The following is a 16958-nucleotide window of genomic DNA, read 5'->3' on the forward strand; positions in this document are numbered from 1 at the left end:
TTCGTGATGATCCAGTGCTGAAAAATCTCTGCATTTTTTAAGCTGCACAGTCTACTCACATGTAGTTATTTTCCCCTCTCAGTGCACCTACAATGCCATGAAGCCCAAGAGGGGCATTAACCATGCTAGTGACAAATAAGGGATTTCCTACTCTAAGACAGTTGCTTTCCTTAAAGGTATCTTAAGGCTTTAAATGCTCACCTGAGTGTACCACTGCAAGGCATATTAGTAAAGATGCTTATTATGCAAAGGATAATTTTCTTCAGGACACAAGCGTAAGCAACAAATTAACTGTAACTGACTGTCTATACAAAAATGCCTCTTGGACACAGTGTGTTACAGGAAAATCATTCGCCTTCAGTATCTGAGGTTTAACCCAGATGAGGAAGAAAGGAAAAATGTTTTAAGTTGAGTGCAGGAGGAAGCAGTGAGTTGAACCATTCCAACTAACTCAGCTTCTGGTAATGGCACATGTCACCGAGTTAAGATTTATTAGTCAAAGTAATTCCTTTTATTTCTCAGCAAGGTTACACCTCTACTCGCTGTACTCTTAAGTATAAAGCATACCCAAACTTTAAGGTTAAATTTGCATTAAATTTCAATAGGCGTGATCTTGATCCCAACAGCCCCAAATCCACAGTGGCTTCAGTGCAGGCAAAAAAACCTGCCCAAGTTACCTGCTCTGCTGGAAAGCAACAAAGAACAATTAATGTATGTTAATCTGAGCCTGCAGAGACCCCGGATAGGCAGGGTTTTGGTCAGAAATGTTTAGCTTTGTTAGGACTAGTTTGTGAAAGAATATTTGAGGCAGACATATCCAGCGGCATTTTGTTTTAAGAGCCAAATGTACAAATAAAAATAGTTACGATGTATAAAACACAGTATGGAATCAAACTCCAGAAATAAATCAAGTGTTTTAAGCAGTTCATGCTTGATATCCCGCAGACAGCTCACCATCCTGCAAACGCACTTGCACTAAGTCGCAGGGAAAGATGGGTCACCCAGAAAGAGAGCGCTAAAATCCACTTACACCATGAAACACCAGCTAAACACTAACAAGCAGTCGAAAATTGGATAACTGTCATACAGGCACACAGTCTGCCCCAGAACAAATAGTTACACCCATATGCCAAAAAGGAAGTGTAGAAGACTTACAATCCTTATCTCCACTTGTGCACACTTAATAAACCGCTCGCTGACTTCAGCCATGCCCAGCTCCAGCCAGCAGCAACCCAGCTCTGCCTCCCACTGCCCTGCCTCACGTCTTTTTACCTGTTTCCCAAGGATCACTCACCCGATACTCTTTGGACAGACAAAGTCTCAAGCACAGTAATATTCACAAACCTATTCTCTTGCTTGTTCATTGAACATACCATCTTGTTTCATAAGGTAGACAGGATTACGTTCAGAAATATTTGCTTTAAAAAAATAAAAATATCTAGACAGAAAGCAGATGCATATTGTACCCAGGGAGGTTCAGAACACAGCTATTTTGTTAAAAACTCTCAAACAATATCAACAAAAGCCTCTCTGTCCCCATTTTCCTACGGAAAGTGGATAGAGTAGGGAAGGTCTGGAACAAACAGATCCTTTTATCTCCCAGTACCAGCTCTGTTTGCCAGCTGTGACAATGATAGCACTGACCCAGGACTTCTCTAGGAGAATTACAGCATCTATTCTGCAGGCAATCCCATCTAGCAACCTAAAAATGAGATGGAGGGCTGGCACAACTGGGCTGTAAAGCAAAGTTTACTTTGCAAGTACATTAACCCCTCCTCTGCAGGGGACTCAGCAGAGGAGCTAAGCTCACATCCTTCCCATGCAGGAGGAGCAAGTCTTTAAACTCATCAAGTGTGCTGATGCTGCCCACAGTGGAGAGTTTTGGCTACCTGCCCTATAGTTTTGAAAGCGGAGTGCCATTTCCTCTTGCGCTTACCATATAAAGGCACACGGGTGCCCAGGCATCAGGCAGATTGCCCCCTTGAATGGCACGCAGCACCTCTGTTCCGCCAGGGACGGCAAACTCTAAGCAGTACTGATCTCCCAAACAAAACTCAGGCAAATTGCATCCTTTCATGCATTGCCAGGACCGCTAACAACATTGCACAATAACAAAAAGCCTCTACATGGTATATATGTTACAGCTCAGCCTTGAATTTACAACCTGAAAATTAAAACAGCATGAAAATTCGTTTAACTGCTAATTACTTAGACTAGTTGCATTGCACAGTAGATCTGCTCACCAAATACAGCATACGGTACAGAGAGTCGCCAGCTCTCCCAGCGCTTTCATTCCTGAGTTTACGGTTAACTCTCCAAAGAGCCGACATCGCTGGAAAGGCGGTATTGCCAGAGCTGTCACTCATCTAGGAGGAAAATCCCAGTTCTCCACATATTCAGCTGGTCTGAAAGGTTTTCCCACTCCAGACAGATACTCCGTGCTGCTTACTTGGCATGCAACGCAGAAGACAACTGCATTTTAATAAGGAAGGGCAGTGACCATATTTCTCTAAGCAAAGCCTTTCTGCATGTGTCATTTGCCGCCGTCCTCGTTCACTCACATCAGCTGGAATTAATAGCCAGCTCCCAGTCGAAGCTGAGAACTCAACGCCGCTTTTCATAGACTCGTTAAGAGGAAAACTTCAGCAGAGAGGCTGAAATGCAGCAAAGCAGAGGTGAAGGCAGCCCGGGAATATAAATGTCTGTTGCCTGTGGCTGAGCATGAGCCGATTGGCTACGAACAGCACTGCTGAAGAATATTAAACATCTGAAGGGACAGACGCACAGAATTAAAAGAACTTTCAAAAGGCAGTTACGCTACTGGAAAACCTACCCCTCAAATCCCTGTTTTAATCCTTTCACATCTATTGCAACACGTTGAAGGTTTTGAGACTTAATTGTGGTCTTGAATAATGCTGCAGAGAGAAGATGACCTATTTTCTCTGGAAAAAATACCTCTAAATGGTATAAGCATGTATGCACACAGCCCATTACAGCACGCTCCCCCAAGCACAAGTGCTGCAAGGTAATTAGCTTTTATTTCAGGAGGCGGTCTTTAATTAGAAACAGGGGGAAATGAGCATCCTGCAATATTTTAACCGATGACAGTTTTAAAAACACATCCCCAATTAAATTCAAAGGAGCATAACAGGAAAAAATATGCACAAGGACTGATCTTGAGATGTAACACAACAGCTGTCTTAGCCTTTCGTAACCTGCAATATTAAGACCTCACATATACACTCAGTTTTTAGGGTACCTCTTCGAATGTCAATTTATTCTACAGTATTTAAAAGGCCAAAACAGAGGCAAGAAACCATTTCAGAAATTACTTTGGTATGAAATGTTCCCAATATTCTGTTGAACTGGAGACTGACAGGGCTGTCACCCAGATTTCATAAACAGCCAGAAATTTGAATTCACCTGCTAGACGAAAGCAAGCCTGAAGAGGTGGCAGAGAGCAGGCGTTCCTTTCCCCCGCTCCTCTCCCTCCCAGTTCTCTCCTCTTGGCTCCCACATGAAATGGGGAGAGAAAGGAAAGTCAGGAGCCCACCCCAGAGCAGAAGCAACTGGGAGCACAATTCAGGCCACTGCCAGTTGCATAGCTTAAAAGCAAAGAGTTGCACCCAGAAAGCATACCTGCTTGTTACTGTTTACAGAGATTTCAACCCACGAGATACTGTATCTAAGAGGTCTGGATGACTCAGGGAAGGCATCATGAAACCAGATAGGGAGCAAGTCCAGAGAACAACAGCTATCCCGTACCACTGCACTGCCAATTCCTTAACCCACCCTGGAAACGCGTTTCTACTATTTTATCTGAATAGTTTTACAGACATCTCATTTTTGCTCATTATAATGAGTCCCTTGACACTAGTGATGGAGAAGTAAATGCTACGTTATCAGGTCTTTAGGATATACAGAACATAAGATTTTCAGAAACGGCAGGAATCCTCACAACTACTGGTGTACCCTCCAAATCCTTCACCACCATCAACAGCTTGGAGGCTTTTGCAGATTAAGAAACAAATGCACCACTACTAAGTAAACACACACCCACGTGCACACATGCTGGGCTGGGGGAAGGGAAACAGACAGCTGGGATGGAGGAGGAGGGAAGACACATTCAAGTACCTCCTGCATTGTGCATCCACCTATGACCTACACAAGAAAGTTAGAGGTAAGTCAGAAGGGACCCCAGTTCAGCTTTTGGTAGGATTTCAGACAGCTTACCTTCATGAAAAGCCTACCTGGCCTGTGCTACAAGAGCAGAAGAAGGAGAGTCGCGGCACTGAGTTCCTCTCCTTTTCCCATGAATTATTAACTCTCCCCTAGGATCATTTTGCTGCCTGGAGAGCTGGGAAGTTTCCTCAGAGAAGCTCGGAGGTCTCCTCCTCTGCAGCGCTCTGCGGGTATCAGCAGACCGCCAGCACCACGGCACCGAGCGGTGGTGTTTGCAGGATTAAGCCCTGCCTCAGGATCGTGCTATCGCAAGGCAAAAGACAACCCAAATGCTATTTTCGGATCTTCAGCTGCTAATGCTGTATCTGTGCTGAAAGAAGGGGAACTCTGCATTTAGCTGTGAGGCTCCAGCATAGTTAAAATGGATTTCCTCTGCCACCCGGCAGTGAACAGGTAAGAGTGCACCTGCCCTGCTTTTGCCGAGGAGAAAGCCTCCCTTGAACTCCACCACCCGAGGGAGACTGGAAGCTGTGGCAGTAATGGCGATAGAGGGGAACATGCCCCTCCTGGTGGTACAAGGGCAGAGCATTTCACTTTCCACGTTCAAAAATAACCCCTGTAAAACAGCACTGAGGACATCAGCTTAATCTTCTGCTCCATAATCCTAGGAGCATGGAAATGTGTGGCAGTGCATGGACAGGAAAACACCTTTGCTTTTTTCCTCACCATACCAGCCGGGTGGTGACTTTCCATGGAAAAACAGGTGTTGCAGATTCCTTACTCCCCACGCAGATCAGCTTTCCCAGGCACACAGACAAGCAAAGGGATTAGGAAAACCCTCCTGTTGATTGAGCTTTTTTCCCTGCCCTCTACCGTATACTGGAATTATCTATAGGCATTGCAGAATAATTTAGGGGTTTCTGTAGCTTTTGTTAGAGAGTAAGCACAAAGAAAGCCCACTGAATACAGAGCTCTTCTATGCAAACAGGGACAGCGGCATTTGTGAGTTTGCCAAACTGACCACATTGTATAGGTACTATATGTACACATGTCCTTCTTTTTTTGTGGAAGACCATTTCAGGTAGTTTGTCCTATAACAGAATGGGAAGTAAAATGCTTCACTCCCCTCTATATCACACAAACAAAACAAGACATATTTCTGAATTTTGAAACAAAACATGCACTGACATCAACATTTACAGAAAGACAGATGTTCCTCTCCTTGGAAGGAGAGACTTGTTAGAGTTACAAATTACTCTTCCAATATACAAATATTAAGCATTAGAGCTGCTAACGCACATTTCTCAGTTTAACTAAATCTGCTGAGCCACAGGGCTAATCATGTAATCCTTACGCCTTGCTTCAGGCAATTACAGCTCTGGAAATCCAGGAGGCAGGACGCAAAATGGAACCCCACAGCCTGTTGCTCAGTTCAGAAATAGCTATGGAAAACACAGCAAGAACCTTTATTCCCCAAGCAGCTATGTGTTATGCTCGGTGCTCTTCCACAGCTTCAGCGTTTAACAGAAGAGACTCTTTTCAGAGCATACGAAAATCCCATATATTTACAGTTAAAAATCCCAAAGTATCAACAAACACTTCCACTTACTGAAGAAGAAATTCTTTGTACTTACAAGAAAAAGTTCAGTAATAAAACCTGGAAACAAACTGTACGAGTAATCACCTTCTCTGCATGCAAGCTCTGCATATATTTCATGCATAGGAATGTTTTCTCTTATCTGACTTCCACTGTCTGGCTATCAAAGGCAAAACTACAGGCTAGCATGACATAAGAGATCAGGAAACAAGAGGCCAAGGTCTTTTCCTTCCTTTTGCTACAATGACAAGTAGAATAGCACAGGGACCAGCTCAGAGCTCACTATAACACATTTTAGTTAAAACAAGAGCTGAGAAAAAACACACCTGTACATAAGCGCAAAGTGAGATCTGATTCTCATTAGATCATTAATTCTATAGAAAAATAGCTGTATAACCTCACCATCACCTATGCAACTAATACCTAAAAGCAATCAGTGTCCTTAAAATAATCTCACCTGATTCTGCCTCAAAAGCCACTCATCATCACACCTAACGTTGTGTAAAGCTCCCCAGCACCAGAGCAAGCCAAACTACCAACCACTGTGAAACCCATCCCTTAATAGATGACAATTAGCAATCCATTTGCACAACCTCTTAGCTATAATTGGAAAGTTTTGCTTCAATTTAAGGTAGATTGGCTATAATTACCTTGCATTTAAAAAATACCATGTGTGCTATGCTATTGATTTAAGGAAATGCTGTTTAACTTATATTCTTCCTATGCCTAGAAAACAAGAAAGAGTAAGAAATCATAATAATGCACCTGATTTTTTTGGTTTAACTGACCTGCTCTGGTGAAGGAGGTGATAAAGCAGCCCATTTAAAAACTATATGGGAATATTATCACAAGATACTGAAGATGTGAACCAACTCTGGAAAAACGGCACAAGTCTTGCTTAGGAGGTAGTGATGTGCCATAATCAAAGCTGTAATTTGTTACATTCAGTATCTTCCGTAAACACCTTAAAAGTAAGATTAACAGGAAAGATGCTCTAATTGTGTGCAGCTGTGAAGCCAGCACATCAGCAGCGACTCTACTGTGCTTTCGCTCCTTCTCATGTGAAAATGAAACTTTCTCACCTTGCTCATCTTATCGGCCTCATCAGATGACTCCAAGTCTTGCGCTTCTGCCTCCTCTGGAGCTGTCTCAACAGAGCCGTCCGGGTCGCCGCAAAGCGAGTGCCCTGCTGAAATTGAGATGCGTGTGAAAATCCAACCATAACTTCCAAAAATTCAAAAAGCTGGGTGCAGACATGGAGTTGCCATGGAGGACCAGGCCCCATCCTGCACGCACACACATGCCAACAAGACACTATGCCAGAGGCACTCGATGACCTCAGAGGACTACCTCGGTTTACAGCAGGACAGGTTTAACTACAGGTGTAAAAATAAACAGGCTATGGCCAGACACACTATTTATTTGGAAACTACAAAAGCCGATTCAGAGATAAGGCTAAAACGCTACATTGAAATTCTTACGTTTAGTATTAATTTCTTGGCTGGCGAGCAATTGCCTACCTTTACACTTCAGTGGTTTCAAATGGAAACAGCAGCATGTGAACGGGCAGGCCATGCCAAGAAGCAAGTCTTGGTCAGCCCTTCCTCCGAGTTAAGTTGAATGTGATGATTTTAAATTGCTTGTGGTTTTGGCCTAACACACCCACTACTGAGTTTCAATGTTGATTTTTAAGGAAACAAACCCGGGTTTAGCAGTTTTTAGGAGTCTATTACATTAACTGAAAATGAACTTTCATTTCCATCAGTACATGGCAACAACTATGCACCCCTACGCCTCAGCACTCTTCTGGAGACTATGTCGTTGATACAGCTAATAACTCCTTTGCGACTTCTTGTAAGTAAATGATGAATTGCCTGCAAGTGACGAAAGAAGAGAGCTAATCCCAGCCTGAGAGCTCTGTGCACAAATAACTTTTGGGGGGATCCCATCCTCTGACTCAAATAGCTGTAAGAAGCAGTATTACTACAACTTAGCCAGTCTCCACAGAAAAATGGATTTCATATACATTCAATTTCTAGCAATGGCAAATTATAATGACCAGTGATGGACTCAACTCTTCCAGAAAACTCCTGCATGCCTCAATTGACCTTCAAGCCAGCATAAAAAGATAGTTTACAGCCACTGACTCCAGAGACTAACTCCTTTTCTCTTTCCCCTCAACGACACAAGGATGAGATTTTTTCTGCCATGCCACTTCTGAAGCTGGATGGGGAAGGGTGGTTTCTGAGAACGCATCTCTGCCTGCATCCTGTCACACGAATAGGATAGTGAATGTCCCACCAGGGATCATACCTTTTATTCCATTTATTCTTCAGGTAATGCAGAAAAACATAATCAAAGTTCAATGGATGCAGTAACAGAGGAAATCCCTGCTTTTTAAAACTCAAGACTTAACAGACTATATTACCATAATCTTTGGTTGTATTGGTCGTATGGAGCATTTAAACATTTTTGTGGAAAACTGACAATTTTCTGTAGCAGAGCAGAATTTTCTTCAAACCAATGTGTTGGGGTTTTTTTGTTTGCTAGCCCTACAAATAGGACCAGCCCAACAGCACGCTATCATATTGCTGGGAGCCAATGGTCCAGCAGCCATCCCCTCCTATTCACTACCAGGTTGAAACATGGACGTTTTACAAAGATTAACAGTGATTTAGCACATCAGATGCAGCACCATTTCTATGTTAGTCCCATGCTGGCTCTCATGTTACTTGCTATTTTTCAATTAGACATTTCCATTTAGGTAAGTCACGTATATTTGTCTATAAGGAGCATTTGGCTAGATAGCAATGCTGTGAGTAAAAAGGCCACAGTGATGATAACACACAGCTGTTATACTGATATATTTCAGTTAAACACTGTGTGGTTTGGCCAAAAAGGCTATAATAGCGTGGATGGTCTTTTTAATTCAGATAAAATGGCATTCTGCTTTAAATTCAAGGGATTTGGAAAAAAAAACAAACCCTGATTACACACATCTAGTATATTTGTTTATATTTATACTGGAATGAAATATATTTCATGACAGAGAAATGATAGCCTGTAAGAAATATGTTTCCTAAATGAATAAGAAAAATTCTGCTGCCCCTTTGCTGCAACTGAAAAGCCACTGCCCTTCCTTCAAGGAGTTTTATGTTAACGCACAATGCTGGTGCGCAAACACATCCTAGGTATGGTTCTCTACATCAAGACTGAGGATGGAGATCCAGGTTTGGGCTCCTCAGTACCCAGCTTTCAGCTGCTGTTCTTGCAAGCTTTCAGCCACCGTTACCAAAAACGATTTGCACGACTGTACAAGATTTCCACTTTATTGAGTCTGGAAATAATTTGGAAAAATTGGAATTCAGAAATCAGAAATAAATTCAGAACATATTCTGCATACTGGGATGGAGATAAATCGGACATCAAATGAAATTGAAAGGACATAAAAGGTAGTTCACAGCTCAGCTTCTGGAAGACATACTTCTCTTCTGAAAATATAAGGTTTACCTTTGAAAAAGATGTGCCTGTGGGGGTTGTTTGGCAACACAAAATCTATTTGAAGAAGTGTTTTTTCTGTAAGTCAGGTTTTCTGAGCCTTGCCCAGATTTGATCAACTTGAACTATCAGCTTTCTCGTCTTTCTATTAATGTGTGAAAAAATTCTTAAAACTCTTAAGCTATCCATTAAAAAAGAGAAAAAATGTGCTATGTGTCATAGTTTGAGTAGTCTGTGTTTTTTCACTGCAATTAATTTCCCATTATAAGCTGTGTGAAATACATCTTACAGCTGTTTCTCACCCCAAGCCAAGGCAAATAATGTTTGTTTGGGGGTTTTGGGTTTTGCTTTTAAGCTACTACTTTTTCTTTTCCTGTATATTAAAACACCACTTAATCTGTTTCCTGCAGTATAAACACTTTTACCCAGTAGACAGCAATCTTTCACTTACGCCTTAATGAGCAGTCACACAGTACATGTGCTCAGGGTATTTCTAACGTCTTCAGCTGCCAAAGCCAATGTCAACTTTAGCAGGTTTATCTGCCGGTTGTTAAACGGAGGCAATCAGTTCAATAACGCCGCACATTCCTGCCTTTTCATACCTTCCAGTTACCGTCCCATTTCTGTCAGGTTCATTACATCATTTTATTTTTGCCCTGTAAATCTTTATTTAGCTCTGCAAGGAGCTTTGAGGACAATGTGCTCATTTCCTTCTGCAGCATCTCAACACTGCCCAACCGCTAACATTCGCTAGGGACGGTAACGCATGGGCTTCGCTTGACATTAAGGAATTAGAAAGGGAAATCCAAAAAGCAGCAGGAAACGGGGATCAAATCCATGTGGCCACCAGCACAGATGGAGGTCACACAAGCTCCCAAGTTGCCTCAGCAGTGTAATATCCGTGACATTATGACTGATGCCCATTAAATAACTCCTACTTATGGGTAGAACTAACAAAATAAAAGGAAGTCTTATATCACTGGAGGAAAGGTGCTGGGGCTTAAAGGCCTGGAGAATCACGTAAAGCTTAAGCACCATGCCAACACTTGGCTAAAATTTTCCACAGCTGCTGCTTCCAATTTGCAGATTTGCTGTCGCTCAAGATGTTAATGAGACTTCCATGATATTTGGTACTGCTCTAAAAGCCTGCTTCTTGGTGCCAGATTATATATTTTTTTAATGCAGTGGAAATAAATATTCCTAGCCAAGCTCTGTCAGCTGTGGTGCAAAGCTCAGAAGTGCACATCCTACTAACATAAAAAGCAGCATACAAATCAGAAAACCCCACATCTCAATACCTTATTCCTACGTATGTGGAACAGGCAATACTGAATTTAGTCCTCTCAGTGGCAGCAACGGGGAAGTGCTGGCAAAGGCAGCCATCTGCCAGCATGTTACACGCTGTGGGCCAGAAGCAACAACAGGCTCAGATGGTTAAAAGCTCTGGTTTGTAACTTTAAGGTGCCTCAGTCTCCTAAGCAGGTTGTTTTGAACATACCAGCGCCCCACACACCACCTTGCCTTGTGTCGGAGGCAGAGCTCAGGGACTGCTGCAGCCAGCCAGCAAGTCTCAGGGACCGACGAGCTCGGCCCGGTGTCCTTCCCTGCCTGCCTGCCACCGCTCCCTCCCTGCAAAAGGTGCGTCGTGCTCCTCCATCTTTCTTTCACCGATGAACCTCAACGATATTGGAAGCCAAGCACAGCGATTGCTTTATCACTACGCTTAATCCCACGTCAGAGGGAAATAAGGAGTGACCTCCATCCGAGCTGAAACCGCGGAAGAAATATGGACGGGGCAGAATGTGACTACTCCAGCTGAATCCCAGCCAAGATGCTCGGGTGTCTGGGCTCCTGCGAGAAGTGCTGTGGACTCTACAGCGGCCAAGTGCTTTCGGTGGCTGATGTTTGACTGTTGTCTCAAAAGAAAAGGATATCACTTACTTTGACAGTTGAACAGCAACTTCCTAAACCAGAAAGTGTCATTTCTAAATGCTGCTGGTGAATGGCCCTATTATGACAATGGAGTACCTTTCAAAAGAGAATCTGTCATAAACTAACAATTTTAATACAAATTGTTAGGGAACTCTCTCTCAGATTAAATTTTTATTTGAGACAAAATTTCACCTATAAATCTACAATAAAAAAGGTAAGCATGCATTTTTTTACTTTTTTAGAAGAATTCTGGTTAGCTTTGAAACACTGAAACATAAAAGAAGAAAACATAATTTTACATTGGGGTATTCTGTCCCATTGGGAAGACCCACAGAGTTGATAACCTCTCCAAAGACCCATGAAACCCAGCTACAACTATCACAGTTACAGTCAACCACATGACCAAACTTTCCTGGAGAGCTACAGAACAAGCCCCATAAATCTCTTTTCTTCAGAAAGAACTCTATTGTTTCCCCTTCCATTTCAACTAGGTAATAAATTGCACAAGTATAGAAAAATCTATGCTGAATGTCATTCAATTCATTCACTTTTCTTGGGAAAAGCACAGATTCAATGAATCCTCCCCCGTACCAACTGTACCGTGGCCACTTTTCACTTTCCCCAGGTCAGGCAGCTAGTCAAACACTTGTAATATGCTCAAGTAGCCCCTTTGGAATAAACAGGAGTTTTCACAGACATAAAAATGAAGCATGTCCTCAGGGATCTTGGAAACCAGGGACACTGCCATCAGAAAAAACAACCTTTGCTTCTGCAAGTACAGTGCTGCAGCCTCGGGCTCACGGAGCCGGCAGGGGGAGCGGCAACGCAGCAAGAATATTAAGATTAGAAATCCGCAAGTCAGGGAACAGGTATGCTTACTGCAGCTAAATTGGAAGTGTCAGAAAACCAAAGCCACAATGCAAAAACGAACGTGTTAATAGCCACGCTGCTTATTTCAACAGCTGCTCTGGCAGTCTTTAGAAAAGCCAGGAGTGAGACCTCTGAACACAGCTCTGACTGAAGTGGCATCCTTGAGCTTCGGCTTTTAAGCTCTTAGAAAATAGAGCTCAGGAAGAACAGTTCTGCATGTCTCTGACTATATGCAAGACCCTCAGATTGCTGCTTCAGTAAATGCCCCTGGAATTGTTAAATTGCTAACAATACTTTTTTAACATGCTACAAAAGGTATGAAATTAGTCGTCTGCCTCAGGAAAATAACCCTGAAGAAATTAAGGTTACTGTTAGTCTCAGCTTGTTCTGAAATCCAAATTAATTAGCCTGAGGGGACCTGTGACAGGATGAGGATGGAATGAAAAATAATGGCCATTCTTATAGTGCAAGTTTGTTTTGGTTTTATATCATTGTCTTTAGAGTGTGTGTTAACTTCACCCTCTGGTTCTGCTTTTGGAATGACAAAATAATAAGATTCCTTAAAAATACCTACCTGCTTCATATCTAGAAGATTAATATACCTATTCAAAACAAGGGTGTACTTTCTTTTTTATCATTTATATATTCTGCACAGTGACTTATATGGCTCTCAGTTATCCCTGCAGAGTTATCCCTCATGCTAGAGGTCTCCAAAATACAGGAGCATGCAAAGCCTAAACCTCAGAAACGCTACCCTAGAGTAAAAAAAAGGTAGTGAATTGTGGGGAGACCAAAAACAAATATGGATACGGCTCCCCACTCCCATTTCCAAATCCCAAATCCCCTTCTAAAACCAAAATATTTCCTTTATGATTTTGGAGAGATGCGAGGCTGTGTTTCCAGCTTTCAGGCTCTCATTCCCTGGACTGAGTGGAGCAGGTTGGGGAGACAAAACACTCCTCGTGGGGAGGGGAGACAGCTCTCACTGATCCTTCTAGGCAATAAGAAAAACATGCTGCGGGGCTCCAGACAGAATGAGAGCTAGTCCTCCTCAACCAGATTTATGCAGACTGCATTAAGAGGAGAGAAGACTGAAAGCCAGGAAAAACAATAATAGATGAAAGGAACAAAACTTGTGGCTCTGCAAGCCTGATGCAGCACGAATTCCTAGGGGAAAGTATATATCATACCCAAGATGGTATTTTCCACATCAATTAAGAGATATAAAATCCAAGATCATTTCAAGAATAACCTGTTAAGTAAACACAATGAAGTAACTGCTGCCACAGCGCTGCTTTGCAGCTTGAGCCCCAACCTGAATATATACAAGATAGTTCCAGATAATGAAACAGCTGTAAGAGACAACGTATTTAACAGGAGCACTGGCAGTCACTTCAGGGAGGTCAGCTCCCAGAAACACAGCCCCGCGTTGCTCCTGGAAGACCTCCCACAGAGTAATAAGGCATTAGGAAAGCTTCCTTAAAAAAAAAAGTAACACGGCATCTTTCTGTTGAAAACACACAATATGATTTGCCTCACACAGAAACTCTACCCTTTGCTGCCTTCATAGCCGATGAAGAATTGCCAGTGAAAAAGATAATGATAAGACATCAGCGTGATCATTCAACCAGACCCTGAATTTCTGGAGAACGTGCATACAGGTGATTTATACCTGCTGGCATTCTGACCTAGTAATGTTTCAGCCCCCTCTTGAAAAGGAGGGGGCTACACTACTTCAGGACCTAAGAAAAAATCTGCATGCTATAAATAAAGCATACAACAGAAATCACTGAGCTGATTTGCCTAGCGAGCCAAACCGCCAGTAATCAACAAGGGCACACATAAATGGGTCAGTGGGTATTTCATACTTGACTGCTTTCTACAAGAAGCTGTGGAGCTGAGACCAAAAATCTAAGATACAGCCACAATCTCCCAAATAAAAGCACGTACCTCTTTTTAAAATTTCTCATGGATCTCGTTTTAGGTAACAAATCTCTGAAAAAGCACCGGGCCACAAGAAGAAAGGCTTTAGTAAAACATTATGTTCTACAAACACCAAAATAGAGAGAAATTGACGGGGAAGATCAAAATACCTGCCTCCCAATCGCACACTTGGGTGCAGATCCTTGATTTCACTCCCAGCTCAGGCTGTTATCCCAAATTAGCGCATCAGCATTGTTTAGCTTTAAACACTGTCTTAACATCGTTCTTCAGAGGCGTGTTTCTTATGGCACTTTCAGAAGCTGTCAGACACCTGCACATCTGCTGATGAGCTATTGTGTTGCTTCTGATGTTTAAAGAAGTATTCCTCCCTCTGTGAGGTGGAATGAAGGTGATTCCTATCTCAACGTCTGCTATGTTTTGATGGAAAGCAAATGTCAAGAGAGCTCCAGCTCGTGTGCCGCCTGTCGTATGAAATAAAGAGCAAAGAATCTGACTATAGCACACCAAAAGTCATGGGCAGCTGTACCGAGAGAAATCTGAAGGGAAAAGGAAGCCCCGAAGCTTAGCTCTGGTCCTGGGGAGCTGTTTGAGAAGCAGGTGCTTTGGCCCACCAGACAGTTCACATGCTCACTGCAGGACATGGAAAAACAGGCAGCCATTCCACACCACTGCAAATAACCACAAAAACCCAGCTTGGGAGAAGCTCAAAAAGGAGGATAGACATGACTCGAGTTGGGAGCAGCACCAAGGAAGTCGTGTCTACAAAGCAGCAGAGGTGGGAGGTCTGATTTTGCTGTGACATGTCCATCAGCCATGTCCTACGTCTTAATTTCATGTGGTGCACACGGTGTTATCACTGGACAATGTAAAAAGGCAAATGTTAGGCTCTTCAGACACAGTTGGCAAACTGTGCACTCTCTCACCCCCAGCAAGAAAAAGAACCCCTCGGAGACCCTCAAAATAATGATGCAGAGAATTGACAGTGGCAGAGAAACTGCTCGGTGAGACCAGCTGTTGAGACCCCGTGTTATGAAATGTGACTGCTCTGCCTTAGAAATCACTTGTGTTGCACAAATACAAAAGTCCCAGTTGCCAATTCTTTGCACCCAGGGCAGACACTCACTTCAGTGAAAAGTTGGGGTATGAGGACTCAGCACTTGGGGTGTCAGGGAAGAGGCACAGGCAAGGACAAAAGGAAGGGGCCCGTGAAGAGTTGGTGTTAAGTAGGAAATGGGGGCATCTTGTGGCCAGCTATAAAAATGTACAAGATGAGCTCGATTTTTCAACACAAAAGCCTAACTGGGAAAAGTTCAATGAAAATTAAAAGGGAAAAATGTCCTTCTGAAAATGTTTAATTTTAACTGCCCTTGGGGGTTTATCCCATATCTTACGTGAGGCTGCTTTATCAGCCCCTCAGAGATTTTTGCAATAAGCTGTTTCTAAGCTTTCTTGTTCATGCTATTCCACTTGCTATAAATATCACACTCCCCAAAGTCTGAGCAGGGGTCCAGCTTTCCCTTTCCCCACTACGTGTTCCCATCACGTGAACAATGACATTTTTTCTAGATCACTTTCAGTAAATATTTTAAGCAAAACCAGAGCAGCATCCAGAAACGTTGAAAGGCAGGCTGTACCTCCCTGAGCTTTTGCAGGCAGAGATGAGTCAGCTTGGTCCTGAGCCCAAGCAAACTATCTTTCACTGCGGCTCATTTCCTCCAGCTCAGCATCATGTTAATGTGCTCACACTGCTCTTGGGTTAGCTCCAGTCTGCACCCAGACTCATCCCAGGAGCCCCTACATCGAGTAGCAGCAATCGGACAGACATGTCCTGGGAGAAGGCTGACTTTGACCCCAGTGAAGTGCATTAACAGCTCCCCTTCCACTCCAGCTTTTTATTCCAAATGCCCAAAACAAAACCGATTCATAGTTGTCAAAACAATTATTTTGACATTTCTGAAACCTTTACTTTGGGGAGAAAACAAAGTATTCTGACATATTCAGACACCTTTTACTTTTGACTGGAAATCAAAATTTACCTCAGCTCAGAGTAGTTTTGATTATCTAGAAACTACTTCTATTTGGCCATTCCATTCATTTTTCCTGTATTTTAAATTATTCTGAAAAACTAAAGCAAGCAGGTGCATCCAGTATCCTCTTCTGTTTTCAAGTACAGTGGGCATTTAGAAGCCAGCAAGTTAGCCCTGACTAAGCAAGCAAGAGGAGACATGGTGCAGGAGCTTTCCTGACATCCCAGTGCAATTCCCAGCACTTGTCTTACAGAGGTAATGGGCAGCAACCACCAAGGAGGCACTCCTGCCCTTCTGCAGCCATTCCTCTTATCCCAGCACGGGTGCTTGTCCTCAGCCGGTTCAGGAAGTTAAACTAGTGGCAAACTATTCCCATTGCCATGGATTAATTTTCTGCCAGTTCAGTTCTCCGAACAGGGTAGCGTGGTGGGCAGGAATGCCCCTTCCTACCGCACTGTGCTGCGGGACCAGTTAGATATGTTTGGCTGTAATGTCAACCCCTACGCCTTTAGGTGTTTTCAACTAGCCTTGTGAGTTATTTCTGCATCTCATCAAACACACAGGGCTTCTCTGCTCCTGGCTAATCCCAGAGAGGGCTAATGCTTACCCCCTCTTCCTTCCCTGCCATACATATATCCTGTGGGCAAATCCAGAGGTAAAGGCACCTCCTGAGCAGCCCAGAAGTGAGCAATCAGTTCCGCAACTCCCTGGAGGCACAGCTAGATGACGTGACGTGCATTTGGTGATGACAGACGTTTCACAGCCTAACCGTGTTCACAGTCATCCTTCACTGCTGCCACAGATTATACCTTACAGCTTTCAGAGCTCCCACATATTATCTGCCCAGCACATTCAGACTGTAATTCCTCTCATTTCCACCATGGAAGTTGCATGCAGGGATCAATGGG

General features: G+C 43.1%; 1 protein-coding gene across 15 annotated transcripts in view; it reads right to left on the reverse strand.

The window, feature by feature from the left end:
• The window catches only part of TIAM1 (TIAM Rac1 associated GEF 1), a 190702-nt gene that overhangs the window by 17171 nt on the left and 156573 nt on the right, over nucleotides 1–16958 (reverse strand). For 12 of the 15 annotated variants that reach the window (XM_075770505.1, XM_075770521.1, XM_075770540.1 and 9 more), the window contains one exon: nucleotides 6862–6968. In XM_075770505.1, the coding sequence (XP_075626620.1) occupies nucleotides 6862–6968 (107 nt within the window). Of the gene's footprint in view, nucleotides 1–2243; nucleotides 4235–6861; nucleotides 6969–16958 lie in introns of those variants that run through there. The other 3 variants (XM_075770580.1, XM_075770573.1, XM_075770566.1) reach the window with 2 other exon arrangements.

The sequence above is a fragment of the Balearica regulorum genome, chromosome 1, assembly GCF_011004875.1.
Source record: "Balearica regulorum gibbericeps isolate bBalReg1 chromosome 1, bBalReg1.pri, whole genome shotgun sequence".
Taxonomy (NCBI): domain Eukaryota; kingdom Metazoa; phylum Chordata; class Aves; order Gruiformes; family Gruidae; genus Balearica; species Balearica regulorum.